General features: G+C 56.9%; 1 protein-coding gene across 8 annotated transcripts; it reads right to left on the bottom strand.

The window, feature by feature from the left end:
• Window positions 1-5048: 5048 nt before the first annotated feature.
• On the bottom strand, window positions 5049-16401 carry TEPSIN (TEPSIN adaptor related protein complex 4 accessory protein). 8 transcript variants are annotated; one of them, XR_014291866.1, is made up of 14 exons: window positions 16090-16195; window positions 14124-14196; window positions 13727-13818; window positions 13466-13559; window positions 11267-11334; window positions 11005-11083; window positions 10808-10879; window positions 9793-9996; window positions 8636-8813; window positions 8382-8495; window positions 8178-8256; window positions 7887-8021; window positions 5399-6908; window positions 5049-5214 (listed from the first exon to the last, which is right to left on the bottom strand). XR_014291866.1 is itself a non-coding variant. In XM_082603298.1 (13 exons), exons 1-13 carry the CDS (start codon window positions 16135-16137, stop codon window positions 6348-6350), a joined length of 1797 nt encoding a protein of 598 aa, XP_082459424.1. In that variant the 5' UTR covers window positions 16138-16401; the 3' UTR covers window positions 5049-6347. The 8 variants fall into 8 exon arrangements, 4 of the variants coding, with proteins under 4 accessions (XP_082459424.1, XP_082459421.1, XP_082459422.1 ...); XR_014291867.1 differs by having other exon boundaries at window positions 5049-5211; XR_014291868.1 differs by having other exon boundaries at window positions 5049-5619; window positions 5983-6908.
• Between the last annotated feature and the right edge of the window lie 9 nt (window positions 16402-16410).

Raw genomic sequence — 16410 nt, 5'->3', positions numbered from 1 at the left:
CCCACGCCCAGTGCACGGTGGCGTTGCCCTTTTTGTCTCCATCCTTTCTGTCTTGACGATGCTTTTTTTTTTTTTTTTTTTTTGGCCTCCTCGAAAGTTTTAATCCTCCCACCTCCACCCCCGCACCTGGGGGTTGTTTCATATTGTAACCCATGTCCACAGGCCCCACTGGCAGGGCCTCTCCTCCTTGGTGTCCCAGGTGTCCCACGAACGGCACGGTGCGTCCTTCCCAGCACGCAGGTGGACCCAGCACGCCCAGCGCCTCGCTGCTCGGCCAGATTCCACCGGTCTGTGATCCCTTCACCAGGAAAGCCCCCTCTCCTCCACGAAACTTCTGATCTCACCAACAAGTCATCTTTCCCTTCAAAATAACAGCACCTTGCTGATTTTTGCCCCACTTTTACAAATCAAATACTTTTTTACTTTAAAATTTTTAAATTGATATCAATAAAAATCACATTTTGGGGTGTACAGCTGAGTTTTGATGATGCTTAGAGTCGTTGTACCACCACAGAAACAAGGCACAGAACATTCTCCCCTCCCCAAACCCTGGGCTGCCTCTTTGTAGCCAAACCCTCCCCACCCTTGTCCCAGCCACCACTAACCTGTCCCCTGTCACTATGATTTTGCCTTTTCCAGAGTGTCGTAGAAATGCAGTCCTGCGGTGTGTAGCATTTTGGGTCTGGCTTCCTTCGCTTAGCGGTGTGAGAGGCATCCATGTTCCTCTTCATTGCCGACTAGTATTCCACAGTATGCGTGAACCATAGTTTATTACTCAGCAACCCAAGGACATAGGGTTGTTTGCAGTTTGGGACAATTATGAATGGAACTGCTGTAAACATTCACTTTTAGGCTCTTGTGGCTCTTGAAATCCTGTGGCTTGTCTTTTTGTCCTCTTCACTGTGTCATTCAAAGTGAAGTTCTTCAACTTTGATGACGCCCAGTTTTTTCTATTACAGTTTGAGCTTTTTGTATCTCATAGAAGCCATTGCCTAATCCAAGGACAGAACATTTTCTGCTAGGTTTTTTTCTGGAAGTTTTACAGTTAGGTCTGTGGCTCACTTTAAATTTTGTGTAAGAGGGGCTTCCCTGGTGGTGCAGTGGTTAAGAATCTGCCTGCCAATGCAGGGGACACGGGTTCGAGGCCTTGTCCAGGAAGATTCCACATGCCGCGGAGCGACTAAGCCACAACTACTGAACCTGCGCTCTAGAGCCTGTGAGCCACAACTACTGAGCCCATGCACCACAACAACTGAAGCCCACACTCCTAGAGCCCGTGGTCTGCAACAAGAGAAGCCACCGCAATGAGAAGCCCATGCACCACAATGAAGGCCCCTCTCGCCGCAACTAGAGAAAGCCCGTGCAGCAACAAATACCCAACACAGCCAAAAATAAATAAATAAATTAAATTTAAAAAAAAATTTGTGTAAGATATGAGATGGGGCCAAGCCTCATTCTTTTCTTCCAGTTGTTTCAATACTATCTGGTGAAAGTCTATCCTTTCTCCATTGAATTACCTTGACACCTGTGGAAAACCAATTGACCATATCTGTATGGGTCTGTTTCTGAACTGTCTGTACTGGTCCACTGATCTGTGTCTGAACTTTCACCCATCTTACACTTCAAATCAGGTACTGTGAGCCTTCTGTGTTCTTTTTCAAAATCACCTTAGCTATTCTAATTGCTTTGACTTTGGCTGTAGCTTTCAGGATCAGCTTGTCTCCATTTACAAAAAAATCCATGGGGAGTTTGATGGGGATTATGTTAAATCTATAGATCAATCTAGGGAGAATTGACATCTTAACAGTAAAATTTTCCAATCTGTGAACATGGTATATCTCTCCATTTATGTAGGTCTTCATTGATTTCCTTCATCAGTCTTTTGTATTTTCATCATACAGAGCCTACATATATTTTTTAGATTTATATCTAATTATTTCATTTTTCAGATGCTATCATAAATAATAGTGGGTTTTTTAAAATAAATTTATTTATTTTATTTTTATTTTTGGCTGTGTTGGGTCTTCGTTATTGCGTGCAGGCTTTCTCTAGTTGCAGGGAGCAGGGGCTACTCTTCCTTGCGGTGCACGGGCTTCTCATTGCGGTGGCTTCTCTTGTGGTGAAGCACAGACTCTAGGCGCTTGGGCTTCAGTAGTTGTGGCACATGGGCTCAGCAGTTGTGACATGCGGGCTCTAGAGCGCAGGTTCAGTATTTGTTGTGGTGCGTGGGCTTAGTTGCTCCGCAGCACGTGGGATCTTCCCAGGGCTTGAACCCGTGTCCCCTGCATTGGTAGGCGGATTCTTAACCACTGCACTACCAGGAAAGCCCTATCATAAATAATAGTTTTTTAAATGTCAATTTAAATTGTTTATCACCAGTATACGAAAATACAGTTCATGGTATAATTTACTCTGTAGCCTGTGTTCTTGCTAAACTCATTTATTAGTTTTAGGGTTTTGTGTAGATTCCATGTGATTTTCTACATAGACAATCATGCTCTCTGTGAATAGAAACTGTTTTATTTCCTCCTTTCCAATGTGTTTGCCTTTTGATTTTTTCTTGTTTTATTTTGTGGCTGGAGCTTCCAGGACAATGCTAAACAGAAGTGATGAGCATGGACAAGCTGGCCTTGTTCCCAATCTTAGGGGGAAAACATCCAGTCCTTTGCCATTAAGTATGGTGTTAGCCGTGGGATTTTTGTAGATACTCTTTACCAGGTGAAAGAAATTGTTATATTTCTAGTTTGCTGAGTTTTTAAAAAAATCATGAATGAATGTTGAACTTTCTCTCTTGCTATCTCTGTGTAAAATGATAATGTGATTCTTTCTCCTTAGGTGTGTTAATATGATGAATTGCACTGATTGATTTTCAGATGTTGAACGAGCCTTCCTTCCCCAGGAAAAACTCCACTTATTGTGATGTATTACTTTTTGTATATTGCTGGATTTGTTTCGCTAATTTTATTTTTTAAATTAATTAATTTATTTTTAGTTTTTGGCTGCGCTGGGTCTTCGCTGCTATGCGCGGGCTTTCTCTAGTTGCAGAAAGCAGGGGTTACTCTTCGTTGTGGTGCGTGGGATTCTCACTGCGGTGGCTTCTCTTGTTGCGGACAACAGGCTCTAGATGTGCAGGCTTCAGTAGTTGTGGCTTGCGGGCTCTAGAGTGTAGGCTCAGTAGCTGTGGCACACGGGCTTAACTGCTCTGCGACATGTGGGATCATGCTCTGCGGACCAGGGCTCGAACCCATGTCCCCTGCATTGGCAGGTGGATCCTTAACCACTGCACTACCAGGGAAGCCCTGTTTTGCTAATATTTTGTTGAAGATTTTTTTTTTAATCTATGTTGATGAAGGAGATTGATCTGTACTTCTCTATACCAAGCGTACATGGAACATTCACCAAGATAGACTATATTCTGGGCCACTAAACAAACTTTGACAAAAGTTTGAAATCTTTAACAATATAATGGAAGTCTCACAAAATATGTTCTCTTACATCAGAGTTAAAGTAGTAATAACAAAAAAACACATTTTAAAATAATCCATCAGACAAAAAGGAAGTCTTATGGGAAATTAGAAAATACTTTGAACTGAATAAAAATAAAATGTATCAAAATTCATGGGATGCAGCTAAAGCAGTGTCTAGAGGAAAACGTGCAGGATTCCATGCTCCCAATGCAGAGGGCCCAAGTTCGACCCCTGGTCAGGGAACTAGATCCTGCCTGCCACAACTAAAAGAGCCCACATGCCTCAACCAAAGATTCTGCATGCCACAACTAAGTATCCCACATGCCTCAACTAAAGATCCTGCATGCCACAACTTAAAAAAAAAAAAAAAAAAGATCCCACATGCTGCAACTAAGACCTGGTGCAGCCAAATAAATAAATATTTTAAAACGTTTATATTAGAATAAAGTTCTCAAATCAATAATCTAAGCTTTAAAAAACTAGAGAAAGAAAAAAACCTAGAACGAATGAAATAATAAAGAGCAAAAATCAATGAAATAGAAAACATAAAACTAGTAGATAGAATTAAACCAAGTTAGTTCTTTGAAAAGGTCAGTAATATTAATAAACCTCTAATCAGACTAACCAAGAAAGGGGAAAAATTATCAGTAACAGAAATGACAGGTGGAACTCTATAGAAATTGAAAGAATAATGAAAAGTAGGCTAGAAAAACTCTATAGCTGGGGCTCCCGTGGTGGTGCAGTGGTTAACAATCCACCTGCCAATGCAGGGGACACAGGTTTGAGCCCTGGTCCAGGAGGATCCCATATGCCGCGGAGCAGCTAAGCCCGTGCACCACAACTTACCGAGCCTGCGCTCTAGAGCCCACAAGCTGCAACTACTGAGCTCGCGTGCCACAACTACTGAAGCCTGCGCGCCTACAGCCCGTGCTCCACAAGAGGCCAATGCAGTGACAGGCCCGCACACCCCAACAAGGAGTGGCCCCCACTCACTGCAACTGGGGAAAGCCCACGTGCAGCAATGAAGACCAACGCAGCCAAAAATAAATTTAAAAAAAAATTATTTAAGCTCGCCTATGAAGAAATAGATAACCCAAATCATCCTAAATCTACTTAAGAAATTGAACTTCGGGGGCTTCCCTGGTGGTGCAGTGGTTGAGTCCGCCTGCCGATGCCGGGGACACAGGCTCGTGCCCTGGTCTGGGAGGATCCCACATGCCACAGAGTGGCTGGGCCCGTGAGCCATGGCCACTGGGCCTGCGCGTCTGGAGCCTGTGCTCCGCAGTGGGAGAGGCCACAACAGTAAGAGGCCCGTGTACCGCAAAAAAAAAAAAAAAAGAAAGAAATCGAACTTCATAGTTAAAAACCCTGGAATTTAGAAAATTACAGGACAAGATAGTTCCATTGGGGAGTCTTTCCAAACATTTAAGGAAGAAATACCTGTCCCTGCTTTTAGAAGTCTCTCTGTGTGCCCCTTAGGGCCATCTTCACTCACTCACTCACTCACTCTCACACACACACACACACACACACACACACACACACACACACACACAAAAAGAAAAAAGCAAACAGTGCAGCTTTGTGTGAACAGCAGTGTTTATGTAGAAGGTGTGACCCCAGTTCTTCCAAGAGGGACCACAGCCATTGCTCTGAGGTGGCTGTACAGTCTGCAGGCAGTGGTCATGGCAGGGGGGAGCTGACATGGGTCACACAGGGACCCAATGCTGGAAAGGGCCCTATCCTGCTGGAAGAGAAGGTGTGACGCTGCTTAGGACACCCCCCCCTACCCCCGCTGAGAGAGGGATCTGAGCTCAAAGACCCAAGCGGTGATTCCAAATCCACCCAAAAATCCTTGTTTCTGAGGGCAGGGCAGGCAGGGGTTTCCCCAGGGGACCCCGAGGTCAGCACTTGTAAGGCCCTGTGCCTACCTGCTGCTATAGGAATTCAAGTCCAAATGGCCAGTCTCTGGCCAAGGAGACAGCGGGGGCAGGGGGGAATGACTGAGGCGGCCCTGCGGTCCTCCTCTCAGGCCTGTCCTCTGGAAACAGCAGAAGCTTGGCTGGGGGCCGGGCCTGGGCTCAGCCTGCAGATGGGGCCTCTCTGTCTCCCCCCGGTGCCCCTCTCTGTGTGCCCGTGAGGACCCTGGGGACTGAGGACAGTTCCAAGGGGCGTCTGGTCTCTGAGCTCGGTTAGCAGGCCTTCCCTCCCATGCCCTCCAGGCAGGCCACGCCATACCACCCACCCCACTGTCCTCCCTTAGGATCCCTTTGGCAACTGGGAAAAGCGGGCGGTGTGCTCATCCAGCCAGACCAGATGGCTGTGAGGTGGGGGACCCGGAAGCCCAGGGCCCGCCGGCTGCCAGTCTCAGTGAGCACTCAGCTCCTCATTCTGTGCCCGTCCCACCCTCCGTGTGTGTCCTGCGGGCTGCTTGGGGGGCTGCTCCTCGGCCATCACACCCACGGGTGGGCTGTGGGGGGGGTCCTGCTCCCCAGCAGAAAAATGGGGAACCCACCTCAGGGACAAGGTTGGGGAGTAGCCCCCATGGGCAAGGATGACCTCTTCCAGCAGTGCCGGCCTGGCTCTGGATGGTTCGTGGACTCCTGAAATATTATCTGTGCTTTACTGGTGGCTGTTCTCGTCACTGGGTGGGCTGTCCACTCTGAGCTTGCCTGGCTGGGTGGCTGCCCGCACCAAGGCCTCAGTGGGTGAGGGGAGGAGGCCAGAGGAGGGCGAGGATGACTGCAGACACCTGAGGGGAGCCACTCTTTGGTGGGACACAGAGGCTGTGGGCACGTGGGGACAGCACAAAGTCACAGGGTCCTAGGAGCGAGGGGCTGTGGGACACAGAGACTCTGCAAGTGGCCCAGGCTGACAAGATCATGAGTTTAAGAATGCGAAAGCTGATGGCTCAGAGCCAGAAGGCTCTTTTGCTGCCACCCTCTGTGACGATGTCCAGGGAGCCTGGCAGGCTGGGAGGGACTCTTCTGCAGCAGTCCCGGCCCCCACCAGGCGGGGACAGGCCACCAGTTCCATGCCAGCAAACAAGGAGTCACAGCTATCTCCGGGGCCCGGGTCAAGCTCTGGCCCTCCCTTTGCAGTGTCTGTGCCGAACAGGCCCCGCTCAGATCCAGCCCCCTGCTCTCTGGAACCTGCCAGTCTGGTCTTGGCCTCCCTGGCATCCGCATGGGCTGGAAGCGGGCAGCCGTCCATGGAAGTCGGGGGCACAGGGCCGGGCTGCAGCCCCGATGGGGGAGCAGTGCCCTTGGGCGAGAACAGAGCTGAACTCAGAGGCTGCAGGAAGGCCTGGCCCCCGGTGAAAGGCAGGGTGTCGCTCAGCAGGTCTGATGGGCCCACATGGGCGACTGCGGGGCCAGGCTCGGCTGGGGGCCTCCGGGCAGGGGGCCACTGTCGGCAGGAGGCTTCAAAGTGTCTCAGGATCTGAACGAGGGAAGAAGAGGGGAATCAGTGAGGGCTCCTATGCTCCTCCAGGAATCTCAGAGGACATGGCCCTCCCGGTTCCCTCCTCAATGCCGCTGCCCAGAGCAGGGGGCAGGGCCGCTAGCCGCTCACAACTGTTCTCGTGTCATTCCCCCAACTGCAGCGCTGCTGCTCTCCACCCGCTGTCACACAAATGGACACTTTCCCGGCATCAAGCTGCCATGTGACCTGCCAGAGCAGGAAAAGCCCCCCCGGTCAGGTGCCACATGAGAACCTGACACACACACGGAGAGAACAGACGTGTCTAAACCCCCTGATCGTTCCCGCCTGCTGGACTCCTGGGTCCTTCCCAGGTTTTAGAAACACCACCGTGACATGCCCACAATGAGTTTCATGTGTGGCAGTTTCACTAGTGCTTTGAAGAAGGGCAGTTTAGGGACAGGTAACTAAGGATCTGAATCTTCAGCCACCACAGAAGAAACCAGAAGCCGAAGGATGCCAACAGCGGGCGGAGATGCCGGGGCCTGGCTGCTGCCGAGGGGCTCCCAGCGAAGATTCCAGGTGGCCTCCCCACATTCATCAGTGGAAAGAGGACTCAGACGAACGGAACCATTTCTGTCCTCCTGGAGCTGGGGATCTGGGAACAGAGCTCAGACCCACGAGCTGTGACCAAGAGTGCAGAACAGAGGGATAGATGCATCCAAGCAGTCGAGGAGGCTTCCCACAGGAGACGAGACATGAGGGACAGCGAGTCGCCCGAAGGGCAGAGCTGCTGAGCAGAAGGGTGGGGGAGCATGGGGGTGCCAGGAACAGGGAGAGGCCAGGCCCCCAACCGCTGTCTTAAGGGCATGACCTGTCCCTCCTGTCCAGCAAGGGCAGGAGGGGTGGGTCTAGGGAAGGCAGTGGAGGGTGGGGGAGACGGTGTGGGGCCGCCGAGGCGTCCTACGCCCGCTTCTCTGGGTCCCAGAGGCTGCCCACCTTGGTGGCCTTGTTGGTCACGGGTCCGGGGCTGCCCACACTGAGCTCCTGCAGCCGAGGCCGGGCAAGGAGCAGGACTCGCTCCTGGGAGAGCAGGTCGGTGCACCCGAGGGAGGCAATGGCACCCAGAGCTCTCTGCGGGGCGGGCTTGACGTCAGCAGGGTCCACCCCCAGGGAGGGCTGTCTGACCAGCTCCCTCCCTCCTCTCGGCCCTCAGCCGAGCTGGGCAGTCCACCAGCATCCCGTGCTCACTCCGCCCTCACCCACCGCCAGCCCCGCTCCCCTCCTCACCATCTGCACACGCTCGCTGGTTGCGCCCAGGTGGCGGATGAGCAGCTCCAGCACGGCCTCACAGTTGAGGAGTCCACACCTGCATGAAGCGGGCACCGGGCAATGGGGCTGGGCCAGCAGAGCAAGAGGGGGGCGGTGTGCAGAGCCAGGGCGAGGGCCAGGGGGGCGCAGGGCTGGGGAGCCTGCAGTGGGTCAGGGGCTCACTCTTTGACGAAGTGCTGCACCTCCTCTCGGCTCAGGAAGCAATGTGGCCCCCGTGTCACGGCCCGGACCAGGCTCAGCTCCTGCTGGCAGTCACTCAGGGTCACGGCCTCGACCCTGTCGGGGGCACACAGGTCAGGAAAGAGGGTGGGCTCCACCCATGCCAGGAGGGGTGAAGCCTTTCCGGGTCAAGTCTCCCCCATCGGGGTAGGACCCTGGAGCAGGGCAGGGAGGGGTGCCCTGGGGTGCTGGCTCACCTTTCTGCCAGGTCGCTGGGTGCCCGGCTGGCCCCTGAGGGGCTGTCACTGCCCGACGGGCTACCTGAGTCCGAGGCCTTGCCCAGGTCGTCATTTTCCTGGGAAGAATCCTGAGAGTTTGGGCTGCTGTCCAGCTCATCCCAGCCGCCTCCGGCCTGCCCAGGCTGGTGTCTCATGGCTGGAAGAAACAGTGACCAAGGGTAAGACCCTTGCGGGCCTCAGACTGGCCCCATGTCCATCTTCCGGGAGCCCTGGGCGGGGAGACCCAGGGAAGGGCCTGGGGGCTGGGTCCTGAGATGTGGACAGGGCGGCCGCCTGGGCTCCAGCTCCAGGAAACACCAGGCGAGAGGAGACGGGACAGAATGGGGCACATTCTGACTCAGGGCCAGGGTGGGGAGTCCCGCATGGGACACGCCCGGCCTGGAAAATGCAGGAAGCAGCGCCAGGCACCAGAGGCCAGGCGGGAGGCAGGATGCGCAGGGCAGCGGGCTGGGGCAGTGGGGCAGCGCCCAGCACGGCAGCTCTCAAATCCCAGTGAGCCCTGACATTCTTCCTTCGAGCCGGACAAACTGACAGCAGCTTCTGGGAAAGGCGGAGATCACAGACAGCTGCCCCCCCTTTTCTTACAGCTCACCACCAGAACACACGTGCCACGGAGCCTGGCCCCTGTGGGGGGCTTCCCTGTTGTCCCTGGGCCCTGATGGGCTGCATAGCCGCTTGAACGCACGGGGTGAACGCACAAGAGCTGGGGCTGGGCTCCCGTCCCAGCTCAAGTCCTGCTTCTGTGTCTGAGCAGCTGGGATCCTAGGCAGACCCCGCCTTCTCGTGGGGCCTTACCACCCAAGCTCCCACCCAGAGCAGACTGACAGAGACGTCAGACAGTGCGGGGACAAGGCAGCCACTGCAGAGGCCCCAGGGAACTCAAGTCGCGTGGGCGGCTGGCTCTGCGGGGGTTCCCACGTGGCCAGTGGAGTGTGCTGGCTCTGAGAGATGTCGTGGGACCGGCAGGGTGTGGCTCGTACCCCCTCCCACCATGGGTGGGCTGCTTTCTTCCTCCTCCCCCATCAGCTCCGGCCTGGCCCGAACAGGTGACAGGAAGCCCAGGGCCCTGGGAGGGGGAAGCCAGACCCCTCCAGGGGAGGAGTCTCGCTGGATACCTCGGGCACCTGGGCCGGCTGTGGGGAGAGGGTTCCCGGGGGTTGGAGGGCCGAGGCTGGCTGAAGGTGTCACAGCCGGCTGGTAGGCATCACCTCGCAGAAGGGACCTCTGGGAGCTGGGGCTCTCAGGCCCAGGGCGCATGGCGCTGGCCACCACCTCTGCGGCCTTCTGGATGGTGGACAGGAAGGCTTCGCCCGCAGAGCCTGCACCAGAGACAGAGAGGAGACGGCACAACCCCTCTCAGTCCTGCCCCGTTTTCCCAGGATGAGGTACCCCTGCCTGCTCCCCACCCAGGACTTGGGAGCAGGACACAAGCTGCTGTCACAGAGCAGAGGCCGTGCAGAGGGACAGGGCCCTTCCGGAAGCTTCTGTGGTGAATTCACTTCAGTGCATCCTGGCCCCGTGGAACCTGGATGCTCGGCAGCTTACAGCAAAGCTGTGCCGCTGGGCTCCCTGGGTCCCCGCCTCGGAGCAGGGGGCCACCCAAGGTGCTTGTCCTGAGAACCACAATCTCCGTGACCGCTTAAGGAGCGCTCATGTCCAGGGCTGGAGGGCCTTCCCACATGAGTGCCCCATGGAGGGTGATCCAGCGGTCACCCCCAAATTAGGAACAGGCGGGGCCTCTGAGGCAGACCCACTTTAGGAATTAGAAGTGCCAGGGAACTGGAAGCCGTGACCAGACAGTCAGCACAACAGCTTGACACGGCCCCAGAGCCCATGAGAGGCTCACGTGGCCCTGCTGGGGCCTCAGGCTCTCCCAGCAAGCAGGGCCGGCACCGGGCCTGCTCTAAATCACCTCTCTCACAGCCGGGACCACCACCCTCTGCCCTTGGCTCCTTGAAGGAGCCAGCGCTGGGGGCCCGAGTGCAAGGCTGACCCTCAGCCTGGCTTCTCACCTGTCGGTTAAACAGAGCGGCTGCACCCGCCCTGCCGCCCCAGGGTGGGAGGGAAGTCAGTCGGAGGCACAGGGCCCCGCCCACCCCTCGCCCCGCCCCTCATCCCCACAGCACTCACCTGTGTGGCCCTGTTCCTTGCTGTAGCCGAAGCCCTGTAGGGAGCTCTGGGGCCTGGACTGGGAGCCCATGCCTGTGGGGAGGCCCACGTCAGCAGCAGCGGGGACCCCCACCCTCAGCCCCGGATACTCAGGGGAGGAGAGGCCGTGAGCCCCCGCAGAGTGGAACCTGGTGATGGGGCTGGACGTACATGCATACCTGCTGGAGGCAGGGCCCTGGGTGGCTGGGAGGGAGGTAGAGGTGACGAGGCGTCCGAGAACAAGGCAGCCCCCAAGTCCTAGGCAGAGGCAGAGTACACTCAGCACTGCCACCCGCCACTGTCCTCCCGCCCACCCCTCTGCTCCGCGCCCCTGTCCCCTTCTCCTCTGAGGGCCACACACAGGGGCTCCTGTCCCACAGCAGGAGTGGAACCAGAGTCCCGGGTGGGAAAAGCAGGGAGAGACCTGGGTCCTGGGCTCACCTGGGCGGCTGCCCGCACCTTCTGGTACAAGCTGTTCCCGTGGAGAGGATCCGGGGGTCCCGTGAAAACTGCGGGACGGAGGCAGAGGGGGGCAGAACTGAGCTGGGCTATGCCAACCACCCCGAGGGGCCCAGCCTCAAAGCCCACCCCCGACACAGGTGGTGAACCTCGGCCCCGCCCAGCCCCCCATGAAGCCCCTGCTCAGCACCACCCCCCAAGTCCCTGGGGGCTTCCTAAAGCACAGATGCACCACCGTCCCCAGGCCTGAGGTGGCTATGCCCTCACAACCCCTCGGCTCCCCCTCGCCCACACCCACAGCGGCGAGGCTGCAATCCAACCTCCAGAACATCATGGGCTGCATCACTCCCTGAACCCACTGCCGCCCCTCGCCTGAGCTCCTGCACCCACGGCCTAACTGCCTCCCCTCACCCCTTCTCCACCCAGAGGCAACCAGAGGAGGCTCTTGTCCAATTCAAAACACTTAGAGCTTCCAGGGGCTCAAAGATGATAAAACTCAAGTTCCTTATCACGCCTGAAAAGTCTCCTGATCATAAAACTTCAGATGTGGTGAATCAAATGAGCTTAAATCTCATTAAACCACTCCCGGGCTCTCCCTGCTGCAGGGCCCTTGCACTAGCTGGAGGATACCCTTAGGCCTGGCTCCACCTCATCCTTTCAGAGCTGAGAGGAAGAGCGGGGCCTCTCTGTTTCCTCTGTCCAAACACATCTCACTTTTCACCCATCTGGTGCTGTCTCCACCCTGGCAGGCCAACCCTGGGGTGTGCAGACCACGGCCCTGCAACCAGGTAGGGCGGGCACCTCCCTGCCACAGCTCCCACCCTCCCTGTGGGGCCCAAGCCTCGAATCGCAGGGGACCCCCGTCTGGCCCCCAAAGTAGGGCCGTCCTCTCTGTGTACCTTCCTGCTCCCAGTACCATCTCTTCTCCCAGACTGTGCAGGCCTATCCGGGCACCCGTCCTCTGGGGGCAGTGCTCAGAGCTCAAGAGATTTTGGTGCCAACAGAAAACCACGGTCTGCTGTCCCTGTTCTGCTTCATCTGCCCTCTTTGGAGACCAGGATAGAGGTGACATCTGGCACCAGCCATGGTCACATGAGCTGCCCAGCGGGACAGGCCCATTCTGACCAGCTGGCTGGTGAGTATGAACCAGCCGTGCTGCTTCAGTGCACAAGCTCTGGGGAGCTAAGCTATGACAAGTGCACCCCCAGCCCCCTGGACGCCTCTGGGCATCTGCTGAGTCATGGTCTGTGCCTGATTCAAGACCATTCCCTGTCTCCAAGGCACTGGCATAGTGGCCCAGGGCCCATGGGCAGCCCAGCCCCACCCTGGCCTCAGTCCTGCCTGCAGTAAAGGGGGGACAGTGGATTTGGGGTGTGGGTGGGATAAGTCCCAGCACCTGGCGGGTGGGACTCACTCGCTAACAGCTCAGGGTCTCCTGCAAGCAAGCAGTGGCCAAGGGACTCAGTCCCCTCCATGGCATTGCCCTCTCAGGGACAGCTTGGCGGGGTGGGTTCTTGCCTGAACTCCAAGGCCTTCCTGTTCAGTTCGCCCCACCCGAGGAGAAGATCTCAGGCCACTCCCCCACAAGTCCTTGTTAACGAGATGAGAGACACCTCCGGCCTGGGGGCGGGTGAGGGATGGGGCTCCACCCCAGACCCACCTGTCCCCTGGATCACGACAGGCCAGAGCCCCACCTCTCCCGACGGCCTCACCAGTCCCGTCCTCCCACAGCCCTTCCAAGAGAGGAAGGCTTACTAGGGCCCTGAGGAGCAGCCCTGGGGAGAAGAGAGAGCCCGTGGCAGGGACGGCAGTGCAGACGCTTGCTGAGCGCCCACCGTGTGCAGGGCACAAGGACAGGAAAGGTCCAGGCCGCAAGGGCCTGGCAGGGCTCACGGACAGACACCAGTCATTCTGCACAGTGCGGTGAACACAGGGGAGGAGCGGGGGGCTAAGCGCAGGGAGGGTTTGGAGGAGCCCCCAGCTGAGCTGGCCTGGCCCCGCGGGGAGGAGGGAAGGGTCCGGCACGGAGGTGCTGGCAGCAGAGGACAGGGTGGACGGGGCACAGGGTGGGGAGCTTGAGTAAGGGGTGGGGAAGCGGGGGCCCGGGTTAAGGGATCTGGCCAAGACCTGCCCTGGCCACCCTCCTCCCTGCACCTCCGTTGGGCTGTGGCGGCGCTGTACCTGCGGCTTCCTGGATGAAGGCGGGGTTGCGCTTAAGCATGAGCAGGAAGGACGAGGAGCCATGACCGCACAGGTGCAGCAAGATCTTCAGTACCTGGGGAAGCAGGCATGTGGGGCAGAGCTGGGCCCAAAGAACGGCACCCCTCCCGACACAGCCACCGCGCCCCCGGCTCACCCCTCCCCTCCAGCCTCACCACCGGGGGCGGGACTGGGCCCTAAACTAACCCCCAGGAAGGTCTGTGGAGCCGCTCACGGACTCACCTTGAGCTTCACGCGGCCAGAGCCGCTCTGCAGACGGCTCAGCAGGTACTCCAGGAGGCACTGGCTGCTGCCCAGGGACTCGTGGGAGATCTCTGGGAGGCGCTCGGTTAGGGAAGGGGCGAGCTGACCCTGGGCCACACAAGGCCGCTGGCCTGGGAGAGAAGGCAGACCTTCCTGCCATCACGCTCCTCGGTGTGTCCCCCCAACAGGCGCCCACCCCAGGCCCTGGTTTCAGGAGCATCGGGCTTCTAGGGTTTCCTGAGCCTCATGTCATCAGTAGTGCGGCTTTCAGAGCCCGCTCACACCTGGCTACTATGGTAAAGGAGCCGTGGCCCGCTCAGGGTAGAAGCCCAGGAACCCTGCTCCAGGGCCCCCACGTGTCCACAAGGAAGGATACTGGCGATCTCCTCAAACAGGTAGCCTGGACACGGGACGTCGTCATCCGACGTTCCCTTCAGGAGAATCGGGAGCTGAAAGGGAGGGAGAGCCCCGCCCACAGTGAGTGGCCACGCACACAGGGGGCCCCCGGCCACCGATTCCTGAGAGGGGCCACAGGAGCCCTCGCTCTCGGGGCTCCTGGGGGTACCAGTCTCCACACATCTTGTTGTTGGCATGCCACAGGGTGAGGGGACCCAGAGAGGGCAGCTATGGTGCTACTGGCCACAGGAAGCCTGCAGGAGACTCCCCTGTGGAGGTCAGGATGAACGCCTGGGAAGAGGAAATGGGTGGTGGTCTCCACGGTGACGGGCCCTCTGGGTCAGGATTCGGCATGGCCCCCAGACCCCTATGCTTACAGCCGCACAACTTAAAAGCACCTTTAGTTTACCTACTTACTGACTGGCAAAAAAAAAGCCCTTGGGGTCAGCCCCCTTCCCACTTCCCACGCAGGGCACTGGGAAGATTGCATTTTTCCAGAACACAAATCAGCAAAGTGACATAAACATTCAGCCTGACCGACCCACAGCTCCACTTCTATGAAGGGACTCCACGGAAACAACCCAAAGCAAGAACAACCAACTTAGTTGTGTGTCTCACATTTACCTGTTAGCAGAAACGCCTTTACATTAAGAACTGACTCAGCACAAAGACGTATAGCTTATAGGGATAAAAACCAGAAACACCCATTCCACACCACTGAACACCTGGGGGGCACGAGCCTCAGTGTAGACAGACTTCAGGTGCACTCCGGGAGGTGCTGGCCACAGATACGGTTTGCCTGAATGTCGCACGAGGCTGTGTGTACACACTGCTTAGCTATTTGTCCACCAAGACCCAGAGGGGAGCTGGCAAGGTCTGCAGAACCTCAGAATGCTTGGCACGTAGCGAAATCTATGCTCAAAGAGAACTGACTGGGCTTCTGGCAGCACGAGGGTGAACCGGGCAACCCCCCACCCCCATCCCCACCGCCTGCCTGAGGAAGCTCGAGGTGCCAGGAGAATTTACTGTTCATTCTGGCCTATACCTGGTGACAGACCCCAACCTCCCTTTCTTGACCTTGGACATTGGACTGGTTCTGGGTCATTTCAGGAGCATTTTCTAAGAAGGACCTACAATTGTGAACACGGACCTCCTACAACTCGGGAGTATCTTTCTCAAGGACCTGAAGGCCACTCCTCTAAATGTAACCACCAGGAACGACAGGGCCTCCCAGTCGCTACGGGATGATGGGATCCTAGCTTCTGTAACCACCAGCTATCAGCACAGCAGCCGGTATCCCGTGGACACTGCCCAACTGCCTATAATTTTTCACTTGAGCTCCACCCTTCCCTCCTTCTGTCCTGAAAACTCTCAGTCCTCTCTGCACAATTTGGAGTGGAGCTCAGGGCTTCCCCCACTGCCTGAGCCACTTAATAAAAGGTTTTCCCCTGTCTCCCGGACCAGTGTCTGGTTGTGTTTATCTTGGACACAATTTGGGGTCACTATGTTTCCTTTTCTGTAAGGCTACTGATACTTTAAGTTGGGTAAGAAAACAAAAATTGGGGTCCCACAGCTCTCTTCTCCAACTTGGATTTTGTCCAAGGGGGTCTCACTGTCCCCAGTGGACCTGACACACGGGTGTCTTGACCTGCTCCCTCGACGTACGTGCTGTGGGGACCCCCACCTTTGGGAGGGGCCGAAGAGTAGGAGGAGAGAGGAGGAGGGGTCTGGGGTGTAGGAGGGGACGGAAGGGGGTGGAAAAGAGGTGAGAGAACAAGTGGGAGGGGCCGGGGGACGACGGAGGGGACGCCGAGCTCAGGAGCAGCCGGAGAGCCCGGCGCGCGGGGACGCCGCGAGGGTCGAGCGGAGCCAGGGAGGCGGCCGGCTCGGGCCGGGGGCGAGGCCAGGAGGCGGCGCGCGGCGGGGCCGGGGCCCCCCGCACTCACCCGGTGCAGGAAGCTCAGGCGGTCCCGCAACGGTACCGTGGCCGCCATGGTACCGGTCACCTTCCGGCCCCGCCCAGCTCCCGCCAGGCCCGAGCCCCTTCCAATAACTGCGCGGGTCTGACCCCGCTGGCCAATCACTCGCGTGAGGCGGGCCCTGCGGCTGACTTCGGGAAACAATTTGCACGTGAACCAATCCAAAGTCCAAGGACAAAGACAGACAAAATCGCGAGCCAATTGCAAGGCTCTGGAGCACCAGGAGCGGTTCCGGAAGAGAGGCGGAGGGGTGGGCCGAAGCCTGACCAATGACAAAGCGCAAGAAAG

Source organism: Mesoplodon mirus, assembly GCF_964341445.2.
Source record: "Mesoplodon mirus genome assembly, chromosome: 18".
NCBI classification, from domain to species: domain Eukaryota; kingdom Metazoa; phylum Chordata; class Mammalia; order Artiodactyla; family Ziphiidae; genus Mesoplodon; species Mesoplodon mirus.
Note: the sequence above shows the minus strand (reverse complement) of the source record. Positions and strands in the feature narration are given on the sequence as shown.

Coding starts and splice junctions, on each gene's coding strand:
- TEPSIN (XM_082603298.1), bottom strand. CDS start 16,137: ATGGCGGCCACGGTACCGTTGCGGGACCGCCTGAGCTTCCTGCACCGG. Junction 11,084..11,266: donor AGGTGCGGGCAGCCGCCCAG/GTGAGCCCAGGA, acceptor GCCTCTGCCTAG/GACTTGGGGGCTGCCTTGTT. Junction 8,257..8,381: donor GTGCAGCACTTCGTCAAAGA/GTGAGCCCCTGA, acceptor CGCTTCATGCAG/GTGTGGACTCCTCAACTGTG.